The following is a 25656-nucleotide window of genomic DNA, read 5'->3' as shown; positions in this document are numbered from 1 at the left end:
TATGAATTCTAGATGTACACGGACTACTCACGCGTTCACATAGAAACAACCAAAACCAGAACGTTTTCTAAAAAGTGGTAAAAATAAACAGTGTAATGCACTAGCGAATAATGGAATGATTGGAAGAGATTTTAGGAACTGTTTCACATAACGCAAAATGACATCTTCACACGTGACATTATACATTGATTCAACTGATATCAAATTATGGAGTCCGGAAAGATGAGCGCTGGGCACAGAGGGTTCTAATAATAGGCTATCTACGGTATCTTCATGTGAATCAATGTAGCTTTGATTGCTCATTTTAGCTTTGTGTAGCCAGCAATCTTTGATGACGGTGACGCAAACGGAAAACTCGAAGCCGTAAGGTTTTTATACAACTTGGTAAAATTTCCGAAAATTTTATGTCCCGATTACACCTTCCCCCTGACACCGAATGAAAGCCTTGAATTTCCGAGCTGTTCGGGCGAAATCCGGACAGGTGACAACCCCAAACTGATACAAAATATGAATATGTAAGCCCATTCCTACCCATCCGAGCTTCTTTTTCTTTTTTCGCACCCTCAGATGTCTACAAAGTACATTCCCGCAATAAATATGTGCTAATAGAGACATCTCCCTTCCAAGACAGGTTCCTCAGTCACGAGCAACGATGTCTATTATATGGAATTATTATACTTGTGACGGAAAGTAGATCACTCTTCTTAAAAACAACTGAACGGACCTGAACGGAGTACGTTCTCTCTCTCTCTCTCTCTCTCTCTCTCTCTCTCTCTCTCTCTCTCTCTCTCTCACACACACACACACACACACACACACACACACACACACACACACACACACACACACACACACACACACACACACACACACACACACACACACACACACACACACACACACACACACACACACACACACACACACACACACACTTTCAGGCAGCAGAATATTTTAAAAGCGATAAAGCCCCCGTGCAGGGGAATCAAAAAGACGACACGCACACATGAAGCACTGGGGTTTTATCGCCTTTAAAACCACCAAACAGTCCAGTTTCAATCGCTTTTTAGCAGAATATATTTCGCATTTTTGATGATAGCGGTCTTTGAACCTGGCTGGCATACTTGCCAAAAACTTGCCATGTAACTTAGTAATGCCCGAGTTAACCTAACATCATCATACAAGTGAAATAAGTATTAGAATTAAGAACAATTTTTCTTTTACGGGACACACGGGACCAAAACCGTAGCCGATGGAGGAGGGGTTTTTAATGACACCCGGACTCGCGCGATGGTCAGAGCGATGGGGATGATTGCGATCCGTGGTCTTTCTCATAGTATTTATTTAATTATTTTAATGCTTCACCGTTACCCGAGAATCCTGGCGGAACTGGTGTCGGATAGTAAAGTTGCTCATGCATCAATTGGGTACCGACTAGAGATGCGCAAAATTTCCGAAAATTTTGGATCGCTCGAAAAAACCCGAAAGACTCGAAAAAGGTAAATACTTTATTCATTTCTAAAACATTTCAGAACACGTTTTCCAGCCAACGATACGGGCAGGAGATGACACACAAACACACATTTTACCACCCCAGATTCTCCTCGGGGTTTGTGAAGGAACGTGGTCGCTGATCTTCCATTTTTGAGCGTCATGTCTGTGGCCGAAGCTTCAGTTTTCTACAAACAACGAATGATCGGAAAAATGCAGGGAAAAATGCTAACGGAAAAGTTAAAGCTTCGCAACCCGACAGCCCAATAGTAACACAAAATGTTGCCGGAACATTCAATTTCGACTTCAACTTTTCTTTATTGAAAGTCAGGAAATAGTGATTCATAGAAATCGGAACAGCAGGGCAATCCCGTGAAGCGCGCGGTTCCCCTTCAAGGATAACAGACAGCGCCATAAAAGAAACAATGCCACAAGCAGAAATAAACAACAGCAAGCGAAATGACAAAGTAAACCGTGAAACGGTAGTAAGATCAAAGCAGACTTGTACAAAATACCGCGCAAAAGTATTTAAAATAAGATACTAAATACTCTATGTAAAAAGTATTTAAAATAGAGTACAAAACTCAAACTCTACTCAAAACTGAAAGTAATTTGAGTAGAGTACTAAATACTCTAAGAAGTATTTAAGATACTCTTTAAAGTACTTTAGTAGTAGCAATAAGTGAAACGCGTAATGTGAACATGACCTTACAAATGAAAGGAATAAACTTCGTCAGCCATGCTTAAGCATCTTTCATTTGCAACGTCTTGGTGTCAAGTAACTTTTGGTGAACTTTGGTGAACCCAAGTAAACTTTGTTGATATGTTCTGACCCAAAACTTCGTAATCCCTCCTGTATGTCCGTTCGGGTCTTTCAATATCTGGCACGTGTTTATTGGTTTGGTGACCAAGGAAATAAATGCCGGGATTCTCTTGTACCTAATCCCCTGGTGATTCACCTGGCAATATGAATAGGAACGGGTTTCTGACGAAGTTGGCTATTACCAAGCAAGGCCAAGCGTGGGACCAGCCTACTGTACAAGAGGATAAATGACAGATTCGCGAATTCCCGAAAAAAGAAAGAAAAAAATGTGTTAAATTCCAGTTAGCTGAAAATCTCGGCACGGCGGGAAGTGTGCTGGATATGGCTTGACGAGGAAGGAAAGTATTTTGAGTACTGAGTAGCAAATACTGAAAAAAGTATTTTAAATAGATTCAAAATACTTGTCGCAAAAAGTATTGAGTAGAGTACCAAAATACCGGCAAAAGTATTTAAAGTACTGTATTTTGAGTACGTACTCAAGATACGTACAAGTCTGGATCAACGCAACAGAGCACCAATATAGTATTACACAACATGTTGTACAGCACCAATGTAATACATGAATACAACAGCTGTAGGGCAGGAGCATAACAACTGCAAAATGAAAAAAAAAAAAAGCATCGAAATACATCGAAATTCACTCAAGATGTGAAATAATCTTATTTCGAAACAACGTACATAACGCGATGGAGAGTCACGGACGTCATAGGGTAGACAATTCCAAAGCTTCAAGAAACTAAAAACATAAAAAGCATACCCTAGGTAGAACGGGGATAGGGAACGCTACTGTTAGCTTCTCAGTTCTAAGACTGCACACATTCCTATTGAACTGAGGGAGAACTGAGCATGAGTAAACCATATACCATGGATGATTTTGTATAACAATATAAGACACTTATATTTAACAAGGTTAGACACCGGTCTAACACTCAAGAGTGTGAAAGCGAATCAAACCAATCCTCGAAATGGTATGTGAAGCATAGCGCAGTGCACGTTTCTGTAACACATACAAGTCACGGAAGCGAGTGTCATAAGTGATACCATAAACCTGCAAGGCGTAAGAGGGATGCAGCGCCTAGCAGCACCTTCAGAGGAAAGAGATACTTTAAACGAGATATAGCATACAACCCTTTCTTAGCCTTTTTGCTCACGTGTTCTATGTGAATTGACCAAGATAAATGAGAATCTATGTATACGCCAAGAAATTTCGTGTTGTCAACCCGCGGCAGCCGCATACCCCTAAATAATAATTCCAAGCTACCATAGTCAATAGATTTTGTTTTGGACGGAAGATCATATAACAGGATTTGTCAGCATTGGGTTTTAGCCCGTTCACAGATAACCATAAGCTGAGCTTACTGACCACAGACATAGCCTAGTCGTATAGGCCTGTACGGCTGGCCAGAGGGTGCGACTGCGCATTGCATTCAGAGACGCCCGTGGCAGATTTGTGCAACTCTGTTAAGTAAACGGTGTGCTGTTTGGCATAGCCACACAGTATTTCGTACGGCTGGGATGTGCTTCGGCTCTTTTGCTCGTTCTCTGAAGTGCGCGGGATTGACGTTTTTTTCTCTCCTGCAAATGTCAAGAAAGGGACGCTACTCGTCAAGCATGTTTTTGCAACAGAAGAAATGGTTTGAGGTGATGATGTCACCCTCCACGGAAAGTGCGTGTCTCAGGTTAAAGACAGCGTTGTTTACGACATTGTTCTAAAGGTAAGCATGTTTTATTTGTCACACGTTGCATTTGTACGCTGCCGTTGGTGAATGACAGTCCGTCAACAATGCGGTACGTCGTATTTCAGCTGGACAATGTATCGCGTACATTGTCGGAAGGACGGTGCATCTGTAAAGCTGGAATACAAGAGAAGTGCAAGCATGCAGCCGCTTTGTGTGTTTACGTTAACAGTGCCGAGGTAGAATCCCGAACCAGTCGTGGGGCAAACCAAGCGAGAAGCCGCGCTGGGATCCAAACAAGATGATTCCGACCCTGTTTCCAGGTAACAATTAAGACGACCGTCTTCACCGCACACTTGACAATTATATCTACAACCGCAAATGTAATAAGCGGAAACAGAGAATTTAATTCTCTGTTTCTGTAAGAGATCGGAATTTAATTAAAAAGATGCTATATATATATGCATGTACATACATTTTTTTAGTCCACGCACGTCCCCCGAATGTGATGTACTTGTGTGCTAGTTACCAATACGTAACTACATAACTTGTCTTCTGTTTCTCCCATCTGTACAAGTGTTGCCATACTGTCTCTTTACGCTGTATATCCTTTCACTCCTACATTTATATACACATATTCTGTTTTCCCCTTTGCTGCCTCATGCAATAGCGCCTATACTTCATCATCAGCTGGACCCTTGAAATGTGGCGCAGAGACGGCGGCGTGCCCATAGCAACTGTTACGGAGCACTTTCCCTCGATAGAGTGCTCACTTTTGCAAGTGTTGGAATCCATGAAGAAGTCTGAAGAAGAGAGGGAGTGTGAAGCCATAATCAGGGAATTGGTGTACGGGAACGCGCCGACTGTGTTGAGTGCACTGTTCATACAGCTTACAACGCAACAGTAAACTGGCTTTGTCTTCTTCTTTTTCCTCGGAGGAACGTTTTCGCTCATCCTACGAACGCTTGTGGCACGAACGGTAGTGACTAAGCGAGAAACTTGAACCAACACGTGCGACTGAAGCCGAAGCGAATGCCAGTGTACTTAGCAGAGTTGCAAGACTGGCCCACCAGGGGAGAAAAGCAGCGCTGCCGTCGCCCCCCAAAACTCCAGCCGAGCAGGCCTATAAGTCACAAAGTGAACTACTTTCAACAAACATATTCATGTCATCAGCATATAGCGCGGTAGTGGTAGATACAGATATAGGTAGTTCGTTCACATAGACTAAGAACAGGAAGGGACCAAGAATTGACCCTTGCGGCACACCACGAGACGTGTATTTCATGGATGAGGTATACTGGCCTAGTGATACATACACTGTAAACTGAAAAACACCCTTATGGGTGTAAATGGCTTGTCCTATAGCTGACACCACATTTTACACCGTATGGTCTTGGAACACCCTCTTTAGAGGATGTATTCTATGTAAAACACCCTTTGAAAGAGTGCTTTTCCTTGAAAATGCCGTGTTTTGCACCCTTTATACACCCGTTTAGGAGGGTGTTTAACAATCTTACACCCCCATAAAAGGGTGTTTAAAGGGTGCAAAAGAAGGCATTTTCAAGGAAAAGCACCCTTTCAAAGGGTGTTTTACACAGAATACACCCTCTAAAAGGGGTGTTCTAGACCATACGGTGTAAAAAGTGGTGTCAGTTATAGGACAAACCACTTACACCCATAAGGGTGTTTTTCAGTTTACAGTGTATTGCTTCCTTCCTGTCAAATAACTAGAGAGGAGATCAAGCGCTGTACCGCGAATGCCATAGTATTCAAGTTTCTTAATTAATATTGCACGGTCCACAACATCGAACCAAAGTGAATAATTTATTATCAATATTAGTTTTAATTCTTTCCATAATATCCACCAGAGCAAGCTCAGTTGATTTGCCTTTAGTGAAACCAGAGACAAAAAAGGGGGGAACTGGTGTACCTAAGAGGGGAGCAAAGAAAGGGGAGGGGGGACGGAAGCCTTCGCTCGAAACGTCACCTCCTCGTTTCTTTGCTCCCCTCTTCGGTACACCAGTTCCCCCTTTTTTTCTCTCTCTCTGTGTACGTGTACCTGGCAGCCCCTGTGGATTTTCGTTCTCTTAGCGAAACCATATTGGGAAGACGACAGGAGCTTGTGATCAATAACGTAGTCAAGATTACCCTCTCAAGTGTTTTACTAAAAACAGAGAGTATGGATATAGGACGGTATTTGGAAACCGAAAGAGAGTCACCTTTTTTGTAGACAGGTATAACCTTTGCAATCTTAAGTTTGTCCGCAAAGCAACCCTCAGAAAAGACAAGGTTGTTTAGGTGGGCAAGAGGACCTGATAGCAGGTGGTGAAAATGTTTTAACGATGTTTACTGAAATACCATCATGACCAACTGCAGCCGTATTATTTAGTTGCACGATAACAGATTCTATCTCGCCTTGATATACCGGCGCTAGAAAAAATGAAGCCGGATGTCGTTCAATGTTCAATAAGTTAACCGACTGACAGCCGCACTCTCCCGTTCCAATGTTCGTGAAGAAGTTGTTGAACATATCGGTAATACTAAGTTTGTTGTTGTTGCAATGTTGCCCTCAAATGTTGTCAAAACGTGGCTAATGTTGAAGCCAGATCCTAGTAAGGTTACACGCGAACATTGCTCCAACATTACCACAAAGCTTAAATTAGCTTTGCAACTTTGCTGCAATGATTCTGCCACATAATGACAACATGTTTTCAATATGTTACATTGAGCACTTAGTGCGAAAAAGGCAGAGCTGCACAATTCTGTGGCACTCTCAAATTTAACTTTCGGTGAACCTACTGAGTGTCTCAGACCAAGAGTAGTAAGAAACACAGGCGTTACCTTGTTGCAGAGCTAATACACCACGCTACTCCTCACTTGACTGTTGTTTTTGTGCATAATCGAATTATACTTAGACAGCTCACCCTCCGTTTTGTTTCGTAGACTAGCAGTACCCGCAGAAGCTCGCGCGACGAGCAGTATAGTAGTTGTTTTCTCTTGGAAAGGGAATGCTAGCTTTTTGGACTGTACCGCAGTACCGCTTGCGGTGCTGTTGCGGGAAGATCTTTTCTTGATCTTTCGGAATGTGAGCTTTTCCGTTTCACTGTTTGTTTTATTTAGACCGCCGCGCTCTCTGTCCGTTATGGGAAATACCAGAAACGGGCACATAGGGGAAACAGGGACACGAATAGTTATGTGGTGCCCACTCTCTATAGTTACGGGTCCGTTAATGGTACCGACACCAACCCCCCCACCACTACCACAACTCTCGCAAAATGTTTCGAAATATGTGCTCCTGCTCACGGGTCGGAAGGTGGCGCCAATGTCCATTAGTTGAGTTAGTGTGCCGTCTTGTGGATGTGTACAAAGTGGAACAAATGGCCATCCACTGGACGTGCAAAAGACGTCTATAGGCTCTGTGCGAACGTCCCTGGGATATCTCAGTGTCACGCTCAGGATGTTACATGGATGTCGCTGGGATGTAGATGGTTTACTGGGAGGACCGCCGTATCAAGGACAACGTGGATGCCGAGGGTTGTGGAAATATCCACAGCGTGCTCTGACCGTGCTCGAAATTTCCCACTGCTCTTCTCCTTCCAATCTTTCGCGTGTTACAGTGAAGACACAGCATAAATGTTTTCTCGCCGTCACTAGAGCTGCCGATATATTTGAAGTGGTCCTGCAGCCAATCGGGGACAGCGAAGTCACCCATGGTGTGGAGCTCGTCAACGCGATCAGACATGATTCTTCGCTGCAGAAGTGGCGCAACGCCTGTTGCCTGCTCAACCAGTGCCCAAAGGACCCACAAGCAGGCCCGAACAGCTTTCTATGGCCATTGCGATCTCTGATTTGCCTATTTTTGGCCCGAAAGCACAATCACAGGAGGAAATTCACGCCGTACCTGCCTTGTGCAAGGTGCCATGTGCCAACAGCGCAACTACATGGTGATCGCGTGGGTGCGATAATGCCTAGATATCACACGAACGGCCTTTGCCTGATATCGTGATCCGACTCATGCAATAACCCTCATGGTGATCGCTGCATGCGCGATCAACTCATTCGTTCAACGTTCTGATTGCGATAAATAGTGGCGCAAGGATGAGTGCGATCCAGTATCGCGCTCATGGTGCACAGCGATCACGCGTCATATCAGCGAGCGTGAGCGTGGGTCGGCTTCAGCCTCACGCTCGCCTTATCAGATGATCGTAATCGTGAGTTCTTTCGGGCCGAAATGCCGATCTCTGATTGGGGGTGAAGGAATGTCGCGTCGCCGAAGGTGCGCAATGAATAAAATAAAAAAAGAAATGGTGTTCCTTCACGATTTTTTTGTGGACGGTCTACCGAATGGATTTTGGTTCTGAAAACGGCTACGATATCAGGTCACCAAAAGGAACAGACAACTTCGTAGCTTTTATAATTAAAACGTTCATTAACGATTTTTAGGTAATTAGTCATTTGACGGTTGAGCGACATATGGCCAAGGGCGTCCGCCGGTCCAGAAGTGATAGAAGTGAAAACAGCATGGCTGTATAGCTCTTATAGTTTTTTTATTAAGAATGTGTCTTTATAAAAAAAAGAAAAAAAGAAAGCACCATGTATTTTCAGTGATGAGAGAAGGAAGTTACTGGGAAGGTTAGCCAGCTGTAGGACTGGTAGACATATGTCCTGGACCAATTGAGCTAGGCTAACACGCCTCTCTCAGTTGTCTCGCGACGTAAAACACCCAATTATTATTATTAACACGCCTCTCCAGTGACTTCCAAGTGTACGTCATTTGGAAGTCACTGGAGAAGCGTGTTGGCTTGGCTCAATTGGTGAGAGCCCTGGACCGTTAATCCAGCAGATTACCGGTCCTACAGCTGGCTAGCCTTTTCAGTGACTTCCTTCTTTCATCATTAATTTTTTGGGCACTCGAGGCCTTGTATGTATTTGTCCTTTCTATGTGTTCCAGCCTTAGAACATCTATTTCCATCACGCACCTTTTCAGTTTTTTTTTTGTTAACAGTTATCTTAACAGTTGCACTTAGGTAGACAACACACATTTCTGTGTGCTCTTTGCGTATCGGTTATCACGACCGAATTTGTGCAACTAGCGCGCTAAATCCTGAATGTTAGCCCTGACACCCGTCTCTTTCTGCAGAACCATTTCCCCAGCTGAGTCACCAACGCCGTGCCCTGGAACGGAGCTTTAAACAGTGCAGTCCGAGCAGGGGCAGCCAAACCCCAAGTAGAAGAAACAACAACAACAACTTTATTTTCGGCCTTGGAGAGTGGGGAGTTTCATCGCAACAGGCGATACTCTACCCCAGTGCTTGGTGGAATGGGGGGAATAAAATAACGTGCCCCTTTACAATAACGATCGAAGTCCGATGGTGTCCAGAAATGTCAGAAGACCTTTGAGCGCAGAGCGTTGCTGGGCTGGATTGGGCCAGGGACCAAGCAATTTCGGTAGGGAGAAAGGGCGAGAGTCCAGCTGACGAAGAGACTCGGAGAGTGTGGTTCGGGAAGGTTCGTAGTGAGGGCAATGAAGAAGAATGTGCTCCAGATCCTCAAGAGCACCACAGTGGCAGCAGGTGGGAAAATCAATTTGTCTCAAGCGGTAACGCCACTGAGCTGTAAAGGCCACATCGAGGCGCATGCGGTGGATTAATGCAGCATCCTGACGAGATGTGTTTCGTGGCATGCGGAAAGCGAGCGTGGGATAAACTCTGTTCAACATAGAGGGGGGAAGAATGTCGGTTGTCCGTTGGCGGGAAGCCAGGGGTGTCACTAGACGTCGCAGAATTGAACGGCGGTCTCCTCTAAGCAGAACAATACGGGTCCGGTTCCGAAAGAACCGGGACGGGTCCGGAACGGGTCCGGTAGAAGAAAGAACACCAGATCCAGGAGCCGTGAGCGTGATTCGTCCGAAGACCGGTCCCACATGTCGCGTAGGAGAAGCACCTCCAGGAGACGGGGGAGAGACTAGGAAAAGAAAAGGGACTGAACGCGGCTCGTGTTGTCGCGGCTAATTCGCTTTAACGGAGACCCGTGCACCCCTGGACTATCATTTCAGTTAGGGCACCCCTTGACCCCTTTATGGCCTTTATCGTGTACACCGTACTGGAACGAGTGTCGATCCCCAAGCTCTGAATTTGATGAAAAGAAAAAAAAAAGATTGCATTAAAAATGCATCCTTTCCTCAGTAACAAGTAAGAAGTGCACAAAGAACTGAGAAAATTACGGCACTCACTGCCCATTATTGAGGGCCCCGCTGCTTTTTCTGTTGATCACAGGTATATAATGCAAGGATGGACTTTGTATGCGTTATAGTATTTGACTTGTATGCCAATTTATGTGGCAGCAACACAAGAGATGTATTAAAAGAGAATGGGTTAAAGGGACTATCGCATCTGGAAGCCAGTGTAGGAGACCAATACAGTAATGTTTGTCACTGCTTCACGTTCAACTTGGCCAAGTTTCTCTTCTTAAGTAAACTTGTTTTGAAAGATTTGAACTCCCTCTGCAGCTGAGGAAGACCCAGTGATAGTAACATCATGATGACATAATGTTGAGAAGATGATGAGGCAAGCCAGAATATCGGAATGGCTGAAGAACTGTGATCCTGAGGTTGTGGAACAGCTACGAAGACTAACCACACGCAAACAACTCAAAGCGAGCAATAAAATGGTTTATTAGAGTTGAAAGGTAATGAGGCATAAATGGAAGGGGATCGGTATACTGATGGCATACTTACGCTCCTGAGGTTACTTTCTATCAACGTCGATTCAAGAATGATTCTCTGCTTCTTATCACTTACATGCTGTAGACAACAGGTCTGTCAAAGCAAGGTATGCAGCATGAACAGCTTGCCACATGTTTTGCTATCTCCGAAGTTCTATCATTTTTCACAGCCCGAATGTGTTCACGCAGACAGTCCACTATATATCTTCTCGTCTTGCCTACATAACATGAGCCCTTGCAGAGCAGATTTTCTAAATCCACGTTTCTTCTGCGTGGAACAATTTCATTTCTATATTCGGTGTTACAGTTTTCCTGGTAGGGAGGGCTTCCTGGTGAAATGCGTTAAGTCTTTTAATCTGGTTTGGATTTTATATGCCACTCTTCTGTCTACATCATTTGCCTGCTTACCTAAGGCGCGGGAAATCCAGCGTTAAAATGGAAATACGCCGAAGCAGTTGCCCACAGTTCCGTCCAGTTTGGGTCATATCGTTTCACTGGACACACGTTCTTGCAATCTGTTGAGGACAAATGGTGGTGAATAGTCAGCTTCTTGCAACCTCGTCAGGTGGCATTGTAACGATGTGACTACGAAGTGTTGGCACGATTTTTTTAAAAGTGGAGTTTAAGCACGACTTTGATGTCCTGTTTTTTTTTGTTTTTTCCCTATTTTCGGATGGAACTTTGCTAATTAAAATGTGGTTTTGGGTCTGTTCTTCTCTACCACTATCATGGTCCATCAATTTTGCTCAAAGTTAAATCCAGAAACCGTAACTGGTTATACTTAAAGCCCCGGATTTTCCGCGATTCTACGAAATTTCACAGAATCCGGAATTCATCGCGGAATTCTTCGAGTTTCGCACGGAAATTTAGTGGAATCCCTCATTTTACTCGAAATTTCGCGGCATTTTGCACGGAATTTTCCGCGGAAATCCGATTGGACCGAAGGACGCGATTGGCGCGATGTGGGCAGTTACTGCGACGTGCAGAATCGCAGGAGAAGTATTGCACGCTCACGCAAAATAGTGTCAGGAGCGCGAGCCGCACATGCTCCCAACTGCTCCAAGGTACACGGACGCTTCCACATATTTACTCGCGTATTTTGCGCCATCGGATAATTTGCGCATCGCACATTTTTTTAGTTTGGCACTAAAGCTAACAAAAAAAACAAAAAAAAAACACTTTTTCGTGCGCGGATGCCTGGCACGCGAGTCTCAGCAACCGTGGCGATTACCTTTCGCAACGCCGTCAGCGCTACCGAAGTTATATTGCGGTGATTTTGTTTGATTTGCGCGCACTTTCGAGTGATGGTCCGCTCACGCGATGGCCGACACTGTCAACTAATATATCGATGCTGCGAACTACAAAACGCGGAAAGAAGCGCAACACAAACCTTACAGGCTTACAGCACAACATGAAACAGTTTGCGAACTTATAGCGTGCTTTCGGTTGTCAAGTGCGGACTATTGGCGTCTTCCAGCCGCGTCTATAGTGGGCCACCGTTTTGCCGCGTACTAAAATTTTGAAATTTTGTGTAGTTTGAATATCGTAACAGACATTCCACCCTTAAATTTTCCGATTTTGTAGGGAGAAAAAGCGCGCATATCATGCGAGTAAATACTGGGAGAAGTATTGGGCTTTGAAACGGAATTAGAGTGCTTACTCGGAATTTTGCGTTTATCTTGGATCAAATACTTTGCAGATGCTGAAATATCTTTCAGCAGGCATAAACGAGGTGACTGTAGCTAACAACAGCATTCGCTGTCAGAGGAGACCACAATTAAGGTATCATGTAATGCTGAAGTTTTTGTACCCACTCATCCAAGAAAATACTGTTTCCCGCTTCAAGCAGCCCTGACTCCTTGCCGCGGAAAATCGAATTTACGAGTCAGTACCGCGGAATTTTCAATTTGCCCCACCAGAAAACGTTCTTCAGTCCATCTGTTGTGAAGGTGACAGAGTCCTCGCTGTTTCTACTCCTTTATATATGCTGATGTGTGGTAGGTGCTATTATAATACTATAGGGTGTCATCCACATATCTTGTTATCGCCACTGGATGGTCGCGTATCAACGTTCGAAAGATAAAGGAGAAAGGAGATTGCTTGCTTCCGCGTGCGATATGCACAGTTGTTCATGCGAGGATTACTGGCCGATGCGATATCTGTTCTACACCGGTCCCCGAGTGGAAGAAAATGAACCGTCACGAAATGAACGCGAAGGGACACGAAAATTCGGGCATATATGTTGCATACATTGGTAAGTGCTGCAATCTTCAGGGTAATGTTTTACTTTTACGAGTTACGTAAATGGGGTTTCCCCCTGATGCATGCACTTTAGGACCCATCTTATAAACAGTGTGTTTCTACTGTGGTTTGCAAGAAGCAGTTTTCTTTTTTGCCACCTGTGAAAGCCTGTACGTGCTACTTGTTTGCGCACCAAATTTTGATGATTATGTTTATGACATGCATTCCTGATAGAACGCAATTTTCCAGGTGGCTTTATTGCATTCCTGCTGCTTTTGGCGATATAGCTCTACTACTTCCCAATGCGTGTCAGGGACGTCGAAGGACCTGCATGATCGCACAATTGCGCTGTTGCCCTCCACCCTGTATAGACTCTTTTCATCTGACGTCACTGTCGCAGACGGCATAGCCTTTCCCCCTGCTTGTGGCAGCCATACTTTTGTGCATGGCGCGAGCACGCTACCAGCTTTAACTGTGGTGCGAGCGCGTGCGAAAACAAAAGTATGGCGGACGGAATGAGGTCAGTGAAAAGGGTCTATAGGTACCCTGGTGCCTATGGCAATTTTTCTTCATTCAGCTTCTGCAATTGTTACTGTACATACCACACCATTACTTATATTTTGGTGTCTGTTTCGCTTTTCTTACCAGCCAAGAAAATATGTATGCTTTTTCTTTTTTTGTGTATGAATGCGTAGTAAAGCTAAAACCATAATGGGAAGCATACTAACAACCACCACATTATGGAGAAATTTTCAGTGATCCAAGAGTCCACCTGGAATATCGGAATTTAGGAAACACGTGTCCGTAGTACTGGGTAGTGCCAAACGCGAGTAGTAGGGACCTAGGTCCAGCAACGACGTCCTTTTTCTAATCCAATTCCAGGAATTCCTGTTCTAATCCAATTCTAATCCAATTCTAAGCCAAAATCCACTTGTAAGCCAACAAAATCCAGTTCTAAGCCAATCCAATCCAGTTGGAATTCAACACAAGCCAAATCCAAAGCCATCTGATTGGTCGCCCTTAGCTCCGCCCACTTCACGTTGATTGGCCAACACTAAGCCTACTGATCACTGATTGGTTGACCGTAGTTCCGCTCCTTTATGCTAATTAGTCGGCTCGGCTCCGCCCACCTCACGCTGATTGCCCCATGCTAAGCCTACTGAGCGTTGATTGGTTTACCGTAGCTCCACCCCTTTATGCTAATTACTTGGCTCCTCCCACTTCACGTTGATTGGTCCACGCTAAACCTACTGATCCTTGATTGGTTCATCATAGCGCTGCCCCTTTATGCTAATTACTTCGCTCTGCCCACTTTACGCTGATTGGCGCACGCTGAGCCTCTATGCTAATTAGCCAGCTCTGCTGATTGGTCCGCGCTAAGCCTACTCACCCCGATTGCTCCTCTTCTCCACAGACTTCTAAGCACCACCTGATTGGTCCGCGCTAAGCCCGCCATAATGGCTAGTGGGTCCTGATTGGCCTACTGAACATAGCCTTCACCAGCGCCCGCCAGATGGTGCGCGAATCGCTCGGCGGTGGCTTCAGATGGTTCTAACCCAATGTCTCTATCTCATACATCCAAACTTACCTCGTGCCACCAGATGGCGCGACTCAGGTGCATCAACTCCGCGCGATTCCGCTTTGAGGCGTCACACGAGCGAGAGAACTTCGTCGAGATGTGCTGCCACATATTGCGCTCCCGTATCACCGCAAACAAGTTGCGGGACATCATACGCGAAATCTTGGACGAGTACCTGTCGGCTTACAGGGAGCAATCACTGCGCGAGCTTCAGGAACTATGTCAGGAAGAAATAAGAGTCCTGGAGACGATCATCAATCGCGCTAGGAGCTATGGATGAAAATAAAGATACACCACACCTCGCTACACAGTCTGCTCAAGTTCTTCCACGATGCGCACGCAGTTCCAGCATCCCGCTCGAATTCTCATCTCCGGCGCGTCCATGTGTGGGAAGACGGTGCTCACGCAGAATATAATGAGATACCCCGAGTTATTTAGCGTTCTACCGCAGAAGATAATCTACGTACGAAAGTATGCAGCCGGCTGGGGAAAGGATTTCGACGGTGTGGAGTTTATGGACAGGATACCTGCAGATTGGGATGAGCGATATCCCACTCTCATAGTTATTGACGATCAAATCACGGAAAAGGGGGTTCTATCGGAGGTAGAGTCGTTGTTTGTACGTGGTAGCCACCATAAGAGTGCGTCCGTGATCCTGATCACACAAGCCTTGTTCTATCACAACGCCGCTTTTCGAACGATATCGCTGAACGCCAGTTATGTCGTATTGTTCCGGAATGCGCGGTTCGTACAACAGATCGAAACCTTCGGACGTCAGGTATTCGGGAAACAGGGGCTCTCCTATTTTCTCGACGCATATAACCAGGCGACGGAAAAGGCGCACGGTTATCTAGTTGTGGATCTGCACGCGCAAACACCTCCCTCTCGTAGCCTGCGAACGGGTATTTTACCGCACGACCGGCAGTTCCTGTTTACGCCCGCGAAATGACGGCCGATCTTAGAAGACATCTCATGCTCCTCAAAGTATTGGCCGCCAGCAAACCGACGCACCGCGCAGAGTTACTTAAAGAGCTGAGCTGCGACGACATTCGAATCCTTTCGGAAATCTGTCTGAACATTCTGCGCGGAAATATCCCACTTTCGACGGAACTTCATAAAAACCTGAAGAAACACAAAAAAATTCTCCGCTTCCTCGCTTACAAGTCACTTCATAAGTGCCCCAGGCAGTTGAAGAAATATATTAGGGGACAACGAGGTGGTCTCATTCCCATACTTCCACTGCTTCCTTCAGGGCTATCAAGTCTCGTGGCAGGGGTCGCCGGGCGAGCGATATCCAAAGCCATCGGTCATGGCTCATAGAATAGAAATAGGTGAAGTTCTGAAATCTAACGATTCGGACGACGTAAAGGTGGGCAAAATACTGGAAGCCCTCTATTACTTGCTGAAGCGCGCTCACTATCATCCTCCTCCTCCTCCTCCTCCTCTGGAACCTGTCCATTCGGAGACCGAACCGAAACCCAATCAATTCGATTTTAATCTTCTACCCTCCAGCGTTGATAAAGCACGCGCGAAATCTGTGCTAAAAGAATTGAAGAAAGTTTTCACCTGGCATGCGGATAATGTGCTAGTATATAGAGGGAAGCGAATCAATCGCTCAAACATTGTGGCTCTCGTGAGCTACTTAGCACGTCGCAGTGCGCTCATCAAGAAACCCAGCTGGTACAAAAAAGTATCGAAAATTATAAGCGCTCTGAAAATACACCGCATTGCTTGCTGGAGCAAATATGGGGCCCTATAGAAAGATCAAGTAGAAAGGGTTAGGTGGAGTGGATCGGTACCGACGTTATCACAAGCTCACGCGTGCAGAAGCGGTGGAACAGCTGAAAAAAGAAGATGCTTACACCCTTCACAAGCCAGTGAAGAAAAAATTTAAGCGACGCTCCATCATCGCAACTCACGTGCGGGACTTATATCAGGCAGACCTTCTGGATATGCGTAAATATCAGAAATTTAACAAGGGCTTCAGGTACATCCTAACAGTCACAGATACGCTATCGAGGTACCTGTACATGGTCTCCATTCGCACAAAGCACCCGCAAGACGTAAAGAAAGCTTTCCAACGAGTTTTTCGTCACGGACTTCCGAAGAATTTGCTGACGGATCGCGGAAGCGAATTTTGGGGTTCCCCCGTTCGTCAGTATTTTCAGTCGCTACTAAATCACTATAGCAGGCAAAGCAGAATGAAAGCGTCCTCCTGTGAACGCGTGCATTGAACAATTAGAGAAAGAATAGCCAGGCACTTCACTAGTACAGGGAAGTTTAATTATATCAACGCGCTGCCGAAGATAGTGGCCGACTATAACGACTCGGTACACTCCGTCACGGGTGAAAAGCCGAAAAACGTGAACGCCGGAAATGAAGTAGCTCTGTTCAACAGATTGAATTGTAAGACGACCCCACGGGAGAGCAAGTATAAAGCAGGGGACCAGGTGAGGCTCGCGTTAGATCGCGTTGTGTTCGCCAAAGGCTACGATCAAAGGTGGATGGCCGAAGTGTTCGAGGTGTCGCGAACAAGAAAGACCGATCCGCCCGTAGTGTACGTGAAAGATTCGACGGGAAAAGAAATACTGGGATCATTCTACGAGCAGGAGCTGCAGCCCGTCCACCATCTTTCCTCGTACGATAAGCGACTCATATCCGCGGTGATTAGAAAGAAGAAAATTAACGGGGTATTGCACTACTTGGTTCGTTGGTTTGGATACGCCAAAGATCACAATTCTTGGGTGCCAGCCAGCGATGTCAGAAAATGAATTTTACGTGTATCTGCTCTCGAACGCCAGCATGGACCTGTACCCGTCCAACACGCTGAATGACCATCGACCATCGACCAAGACCATCGACCTGGTTTCCAAGATCAACTCTGGCATTTTCCTGCAGCCTAAGCTACTTATATCGGGAGTGGAAATTAGGCTTGTTTTTTATCAAGGCTCGGACGCGTTCCGCATTATGAAGACCGATCAGGAGCAGCACACGCATAAAGTGGAACTCATGAGTGCCACCTTGTACATAAAGAAAATCACCGTGTCTCCCAGCCTATTCCTCGGACACGAAACGGAATTGCAGCAGCGCAAGGCTCTCTACACACTGGCCGGAAGTGAATCGCGTATTCGTTCGCTACCAGTTGCGCTACCAGGCAGCCTGGATGCATTCCTGAAAGATTTATTTCCAGAGAAGATACCGTCTAAGGTGGTGGTCGCATTCGTGCCCACCCTAGCCTACCAGGGAGCATTCAATCGGGACCCGTACCGATTTGTGAACTGCGACATTGAGTCGGCGACGCTCACCGTGAACGGGACGCAGCGATTAGACACGTTCGACTTCAACAATAACCTGAACCACCGAAGCTACTTCAACCTCCTGGAGCAGCTGTGTGAGAAGCACGTCTCCTACGAATACGACCACTACGTTGGAAACAAGTTCCTAATGTACTACGACCTGGATCCCGACCAACCCTCCGTCCACCTGTCACCGATCAGGCGTGGAAACGTTCGTCTGGAACAGGAGGGTCAGACTCGCTCAAAAAAGCGTGACCACGCCGGAGCTGCCATCCGTTGGTCATGGAAGGCGTTGCCTTCCGTTGGTTGCTTCATTCCGCTAAACTTGACGTGCTCGTTTTCCTAAATTCAACACTTGCTATCCAAATTCGGAGTACTATGTGTGTATCTCATATGTATTCGTTAAACAAATAAGCAGTGAATATTTTCCCACTACCTCACTTGCTTATGTGCTGCCCTTCGTTCATCACTTTATTATCACGAAACTCGACAGACCAGAGCATGGAATGGCGGGTGGTTTCGTTTTTGCCATTTCCGGTTCCCGTTGGTTGGCAGAGCAGCATGAAAATGGCGGTTTACTGTGTGTATTCATCTTTGGAATTCTGTTGCCTTCGGAAATACATGCCTACATTTGTTACGATGGGTAACAATTTATTGATTTCGCTCGCAAAGCATACAAACGCCACTTCAACACGTCATAGGCGTTAAAAATCTTCGTCGGTGTCGGTGGAAAGCAAAGGCTTGGCGGTGTTGCAGGTAATCTCATAGATTACATATGATTCACGTTTGATATGGCAACGTTCACCTTGTGATTCCGATAGCACTACTCAATTCTGCATGTATCCCCAAGATTCGTGCGTACTCAACGCAATTACACGGCTGGCCTCGCTTCCTACGGTGGACACCGTTGCCTCCATCGGCTCGTGCCCCGTTTGTCATCCCACGTGGCTGCACAGGGTTGGCAACAAACGGAGCAGATCCGCTGTAGTTAGGGGGCTGAAATTCGTCCACTAACACTGTCCATGACCAACGGATGGCTGCGCCCGGGCGGTCACGCTCGGGGATAGGAGAATCCCATTGAAGGCGCTCCAAGTACGTTCTCTAGAGTCTTCCTATATTAACTCTATGGTCTGGAACTCAAGTTCCAACGTGCCTTGGCCGAACCCACGACCGTATTGATACTGTACGAGAGTGTGCGAATTATGTCCACCGATAAGAACAGGAACGTCACACTGGATTAGCGATGTTCGAGCAAGATATCAAGAGACTCCTGAAGTACAACGATTACACTTCGGCACTCTTTCGCGGTGTATACGCTCGAGGCGACCGTCTGCCCGCGCTGGATAGACCGGGTATAATCGTGGTGAACACCGATCGGCGACAGCAAGCTGGGGAGCACTGGATTCTGTATGCGAAAATGAAGGATGACCTCATCTACTTTGATTCCTTCGGATTGCCACCCATCGAACCCGAGTTGAAACGCCTCACCGTCGACGAATATAATGATGTCTGTATCCAAAGCCTGTATTCTCCAATGTGTGGTGTGTACTGTTGTATCGTGGCGACATTGTCGGCGAAAGGGAAATCACTGAAGAGCATTGTATCCCTGTTTTCCGATAATCTCGCCGCTAATGACCTAAAATCAATAAAGCTGCTACAAAAGTTGTTTGTCGCTTAAAAAAGTGTGGTGTCCTCTATTCTCCCCCACACCACAAACTATCACGAACGCATAGAACACTGTTTTTTTTAGCGATGTGTTTTATTTACTTTCGCTTACATCGCGCGTCGCTGCCCTCGACCTGAAGCGACGGCGAACGGTTGCTGGTCGCTCATATGGAGCATCAACCCGCGCCCGCGACCTCTACCGAGTGGTGGTGGTTGTTGTTGGTGTTGCTGCTGCTACTCGAAATAGCTCGGCGGCGGCGGCGCCTCACTATAGGGAGGCGGTGGAGCCTCCGAGCCTCTCACCACCAGCACTCGAATGTGCGAGCCCTCGGGTAATCGGTGGCCGCAGGTGGGGCATTGCATCTGAAATATGCGCGCAGATCTATAGCTAATGGAGTGAACATAAGTTGGTACTCACGGTTGCTCTTTCCATGGCGAGACTGAAGCGAGTAACGCTCTAGGGGTACCACCCACGAAAATAAAGATTTACAACTTCGCGAGGGGAACTTTTTTTTTCTTTTTTCTCTCAGATAAAGCGCGTCGCTTCACTTAATGCGAACCCCTCCTCAACAGACAACTACGATTTATAGGCAATGGCTGGAAACGTTTATTTGCTAAGCAGTGGTTGATAGCATGAAAAAAGAAAAAAAACATACATCATGTGGCGCGAGCTCAGCTGTTGGCGATGACAGTTCCGGCGACAGTAGAACAAAGAGGAAGGCATAGAAGCGATGTTACCATCAGTCCATAGTCCAGCGATAGTTGAGCACAGAAGAAGGTAGCGCGTGCACCTGATGGCTCAGCTGTTGGGTGGTGTTGGCGGTAGCAGTGGCGAGAGCGCATTCAGATCGATGTATATGTATTCCGGCTCTGGCGAGGGTTGCAGTGGTGGTGGTGTTGCATCCCGTGCTTTAGGTCCCACGACCAAAACTTGGAAGTGTGATCCTTCAGGTAATGGCCGAGAGCAGGTTGGACAGTTCATCTGAAACACGTGAAAAAAAAACTTTACCGATTGGATAACGTGTAATCTATTCGGTACTTACGATTTCAGTCTGGAAGTGACGATGGTTGCAATCGGGTGAGCAGTGGATGAGGTCCGGGCTCACGAGATCGTTTTTGTAGGCGACCCCTTCTTTCCACGCTCGCACAATCTTTTTTCGTCTGAATGCACCAACTTGTTTTGAGCGCGCAGAACGCACAAAGTTCGCGATGGTTGTTTATATGGTGCCGTGATATAAAAACGTGGATCGTCTGCCGGTCTCCTAGCTGTTCAAACCGAAATCTGTTTACACCGTCTTGACAACATTTTCTTCGACTGAGCTCGCCACAGATTTCTCATTTTGGCCATGACGGGTGGAAGTGCGTTTTGATATTAGACGGGTGTCCCCAACGTGGCCTCGTCCTCAAGGTGACCCAATTTCCCGGCGAAAGCCTATTTACATCACCTTGACGCAACATCTTCTTCGGCGGTGATAAAACAAAGCTTTCCATAGAGTTCTCAGTATGGCCATGACGGGTGGAAGAGCGTTCTGATATTATACAGATGGCACCATCGTGTTGGGGCTTGTCTCAAGGTGACCCAATTTCTCGGAGAAGACCTATTTACATTACCTTGACGCAACATTTTCTTCGTCGGTGATAAAACAAAGCTCACCATAGAGTTCTCATTGCGGTTGCGCGCGTTCTGATATTAAACAGATGGCCCCAACGCGGCCTCATCCTCGAGGTGACACGTGATTTACGACCGTGTGGTAACAAGCGAGCCCCGACGTGTTGGCGCATGTAGGGTGAATGCTGGTTTATAAGCCGCGCGATCGCCTCAGGGGGGGAACAGTCTGCTTTCATTCGCTTCGCAAGTAAGTTATTCCCTTTACTTGTTGCACGTTTCTTACGGTTCCGTTTATTTTCAGTGCCTCGGTGTGTGTTCTGCTTTTTTGATCCTCACGATATCGAGGATGAATCGGACGACGATTCTCGGGACGGCGCACCTCCTACACTGTCTGCTCACGTGATGCGATCGCACCCAGACGTGGATACATCCTGCCTGCCCTTCTTCCAGACTGACACTGCATTTAGAGGTATCGTCAAAAGATTCATGCTATTGGCATCTGCTCACGATCAGGAAGTAGAGGATTTGCGACAATATTTAATGAATCACTTTCACGATATGGTCTCTATATTGAGAGCGCAAAGAATACCCTTTAGGTTTTGCATTTGTTCGGATGTTTTAATGGTGAAGGAAACTCGGGGGGAGATAACCGCGCACATAGCCCACTTTATGGCGTTTGCTCGCGAAGTCCACAGCGACGGAGCCGTCGCGAATACCCTGATGGACGTGATTCAGGAGTCCACGGGGCGCGTCGAAAATTATCAGCGGGAAGGGAGTGGGTTCGTGTCCACCGACGTCCAAAACGTTCGAATATGTATTTCCGCGGTGAAAACGAAAAAATTCGGATGGAACGTGCTGACGAATATTCATTTACCGGCACGTAAGGAGGGTGAGTGTTTTAAATACAATACGCTCGCCCTCCTGCACCCCCAGGAAAGGAATTCGTGGAAAAAGTGTGAAAACTACGCAGCGGAGTACTGGTGGCCAAGTCGCTTCCCCGTTTCCTACCCTGACCTAGACGAATTTGAAGACAAAAACAAGATATCCGTGTACGTATACGAGTACGTCGATCAGGGAGTGCACGTGTCGCGACCCCCAAAACTCGAGTATGAAAAGAAAATTCACTTATTGGCTATAGATGAACATTTTTTTGGAATCAAGTCCCTCGAGCGGTTACTGATTAGGAAAAATAAGCGTTTCATATGCGAGCGTTGCACGCGCTCTTTTAACAAGGAAGAGAGCATGGAAAAACATCGTCGCCTGTGCGCAGACGTAAAGGAAATCATATTGGAATTTTGCGGACCGGGCAAAAACTTTGTAGAATTTACTAAAATACAGTACAAGCTGCAGTACAACTACGTCGTCGCGTTGGACACGGAGAGCGTACTCGCGCCCAGTGGTGTTGGCATGCAGCGTCACGTCACCTCGAGGTTCTGCGCCGTGCTCGTGCGCACTCACGACTCTAAGGTGATGTGCATCAGGACGCACCACGGTGAAGATTCCGCGAGGCAGTGCGTCAGAGCTTTGGTGGACATGCGGGACGAGATGATCGTCCTGAACGCCTGCCCCGCGGAAATGGTGCTGAATTATGAGCAACGAGCGCGGCACAGAGCTGCCACCCACTGCGCGTACTGCGGGCGGGAGTTCTCGCAAGATCTACCCCGTGTCCGACACCATGACCATTCCAAGCGTTGTACTGCTGGCGAGACAAATTACATCGCGACGCTGTGCAACCCCTGTAACGTGGCGTGCACGACGCGGGAAAAACTGCCTATCATGGTGCACAATCTGGCCTACGATTTGGCCGGGCTGTTGTGGAAATTTCACCTTCTCGAGTGGAAGCGAGCTCCCTTCATCGTGGCCAGTTCCATAGAAAAAATCCGATCGTACGAAATTGGCACCTTCCTATTCAGAGATACAATGCAGTACCTAAATTCGTCGCTGGGAGAGCTCGTGGAAACCGTCAAATCCATGGGGGGCGCAGAGGCGTTCCAATGCCTGAAGCAGGTATTTGGAGACGACTACGAAATTTTGCTTCGTAAAGGTGTATTCCCGTACAGCCACGTTAGCTCGTTCGCGGTCTACGACGAATTGGCTCTGCCGGCAAAATCCGCCTTCCGAAACGATCTGACGAGGGAGGATATAAGCGACGAAGACTATCAGTACGCGCTGCACGTATTTGAACGTTTTGGATGCTCGAATCTGAGGGATTATAACGCATTGTACCTGAAAACGGATACCCTGTTACATGCTGATGTAATGCAGTACTTCCGACGCCTGTGCTACGACGCGCGCGGATTGGAATTGCTTCATTGCGTTTCTCTGGCATCCTATTCGTGGCAATGCGCTTGAAGGAGACAAGACAACCTTCATGGTGCGAGAGCTAACGAGAAGTGATTTAGTGACATATGATCTGGTGGAAGGCTCTGCAGCTCGCGCCAGTTGAATATGATCGCGCCAGGTGAATATGATCGTGGTGACGATGGTGCTACAGTTGGCCCCCCCCTAGCGAATGGGCGAAGACCATGGGTGAAATTAATACAGTTTAGGCGCCCATGAGACCCGCAGACTGCGCTTGGCGGGCTTCAAGGGGGGGCTGGCAGGGGAAAAATCATCGGTCTTCAGAAGGTTGACGTCGGTTGATGGCGGCGACTCTGTGTAGGCCGGCTTGAGCCTATCGATGCACATCTCCTCTGCTTTCGCGTTGATGCGGATCATGAAATGCTTCAGAGAGCGAGCGATGACGAGGTAGGGACCGTTGTATGGGGGCTGCAAGGGTTTCCGAACGGCGTCGACGCGCACAAAGACGTGCGTGCACGTGGAGAGGTCCGGATGGACGTACACCTTGGTGGCGGAGCCCAGGCGCGTGGGTGCAGGACGGACACCGGCGAAGGCATCGCGAAGGCGGGAGACATAGTCCGTGGGATTGGGAATGGTCCCGGTGGGATGTGGTGCGAAGAATTCGCCTGGAAGCCGCAAGGTCGTTCCATAGACCAGTTGGGCCGAGGTGCAACCCAAGTCGGGTTTGAAAAAGGACCGGAGTCCAAGGAGTATCACCGGCAAGGCTTCCGTCCAGGCGGTGGGGTTGACGTGGGCCTTCAATGCGGCCTTGAGGTGGCGGTGGAATCGCTCCACGAGGCCGTTGGATGACGGATGGTAGGCGGTCGTGCGGATACGTTGCGCGCCGAGGAGCGTGGCGAGGGCAGCAAAAAGAGATGACTCGAATTGCCTTCCTCGGTCTGTCGTTATGGTGGAGGGTACCCCGAAATCCAGGTGGTCACGAATGCCGCCGCCACTGTGGCAGCGGTGATATCCGGGATGGGTGTTGCCTCTGGCCACCGGGTGAAGCGGTCGATGGCTGTTAAGAGATGTTGACCTTGAGAGGGTGGTAGGGGGCCGACGATGTCTAAGTGGATCTTGTCGAACCGTGAGTCAGGCGGGAGGAAGGCGGCCACGGGCGCGTAGGTGTGACGATGAATTTTAGCTCGTTGACATTTGAGACAGCAGCGCGCCCATTGCTTGATGTGGGCGTGCATGCGTGGCCACACGTAGCGGGCAGCGATGAGCTTCTGTGTGGCCCGTACTCCGGGATGAGACAATGTGTGGAGCATGTCAAACACTTGCCGACGCAGGGCGACTGGAACGAACGGGCGCGGTGTTCCAAGCGACACGTCGCAAGCTACGGTCGTTGCCGCGCCGGGGAGGAGCAAGTCTTCAAAGCGAAGTCCAGATCGTGCATCAGCACGGAGCTTGGCCAATTCCTCGCCCGTGCGTTGCTGGCTGGGCGACAGTACCGCGACCGGTACGACAGCATGAATGCCGGTTGCCGCTAGAGAAGTCCCGGGGAGGTTCATCATGAAGCAGGTGGAGGCCGGAAAGTCAGCGTACTGTGGTCTCCCTGCGGGTCCCCGGTGGAACAGTGGTCCCGGTGCGCCTTGCCTGCTAGAGGGTGGTTCGCTGCTGGTTTGCCGAAAAATTTAGGATGTTGCATGGCCGAATTGGCGCGCGTCGGAGAAGCTGGGACGGCCTTCTGTCACCGAGGACTTCAGCGGTGAGGAGTTGCCTCAGGCGCTCCTGTTCAGACGCGGTGGTGCGCCGGGTCAGAGCTGTCTTGAGGGCGTCGTACGGGTGGTCTGCAGGAGGCACGGTGATAATGTCACCCACCTCTGCTGCTTCATTAGGTCCGAGGGCGCCGACAACGTGGTAAAATTTGGTTAGCTGGGTGGTAACACCTCGGAGTATGAATTGCGCCTCGGTGTTAGCGAACCAAAGAATGGGGTCGGCGGGCCAGAACGGGGGAATCTTGATGGAAACTGCGTTAAGGCCTGGCGATGGTGTTGCCGGTGGCAGGGATTCCTGCCCGAGAAGTCCTGTAGGGTTGGGCTGCGGAGCGGTCATGGTTGCGGCTCGGTCAGATCACGTTCGGGTCACCAATATGAAGGAGACAAGACAACCTTCATGGTGCGAGAGCTAACGAGAAGTGATTTAATGACATATGATCTGGTGGAAGGCTCTGCAGCTCGCGCCAGTTGAATATGATCGCGCCAGGTGAA

General features: G+C 47.7%; 1 protein-coding gene across 1 annotated transcript; it reads right to left on the bottom strand.

The window, feature by feature from the left end:
• Positions 1-23638: 23638 nt before the first annotated feature.
• On the bottom strand, positions 23639-24957 carry LOC135369368 (uncharacterized). Its single transcript, XM_064602961.1, has 2 exons — positions 24530-24957; positions 23639-24461 (listed from the first exon to the last, which is right to left on the bottom strand). Exons 1-2 carry the CDS (start codon positions 24955-24957, stop codon positions 23639-23641), a joined length of 1251 nt encoding a protein of 416 aa, XP_064459031.1.
• Between the last annotated feature and the right edge of the window lie 699 nt (positions 24958-25656).

The sequence above is a fragment of the Ornithodoros turicata genome, chromosome 9 (assembly GCF_037126465.1).
Source record: "Ornithodoros turicata isolate Travis chromosome 9, ASM3712646v1, whole genome shotgun sequence".
Lineage (NCBI taxonomy): Eukaryota > Metazoa > Arthropoda > Arachnida > Ixodida > Argasidae > Ornithodoros > Ornithodoros turicata.
Note: the sequence above shows the minus strand (reverse complement) of the source record. Positions and strands in the feature narration are given on the sequence as shown.

Excerpts from the sequence above, each read along its gene's own strand:
- LOC135369368 (XM_064602961.1), bottom strand. The coding sequence starts at position 24,957 with ATGAACCTCCCCGGGACTTCTCTAGCGGCAACCGGCATTCATGCTGTC. Across the intron at positions 24,462-24,529 it reads TTCCTCCCGCCTGACTCACG|CCATCGACCGCTTCACCCGG; the intron begins GTTCGACAAGAT and ends ATCTCTTAACAG.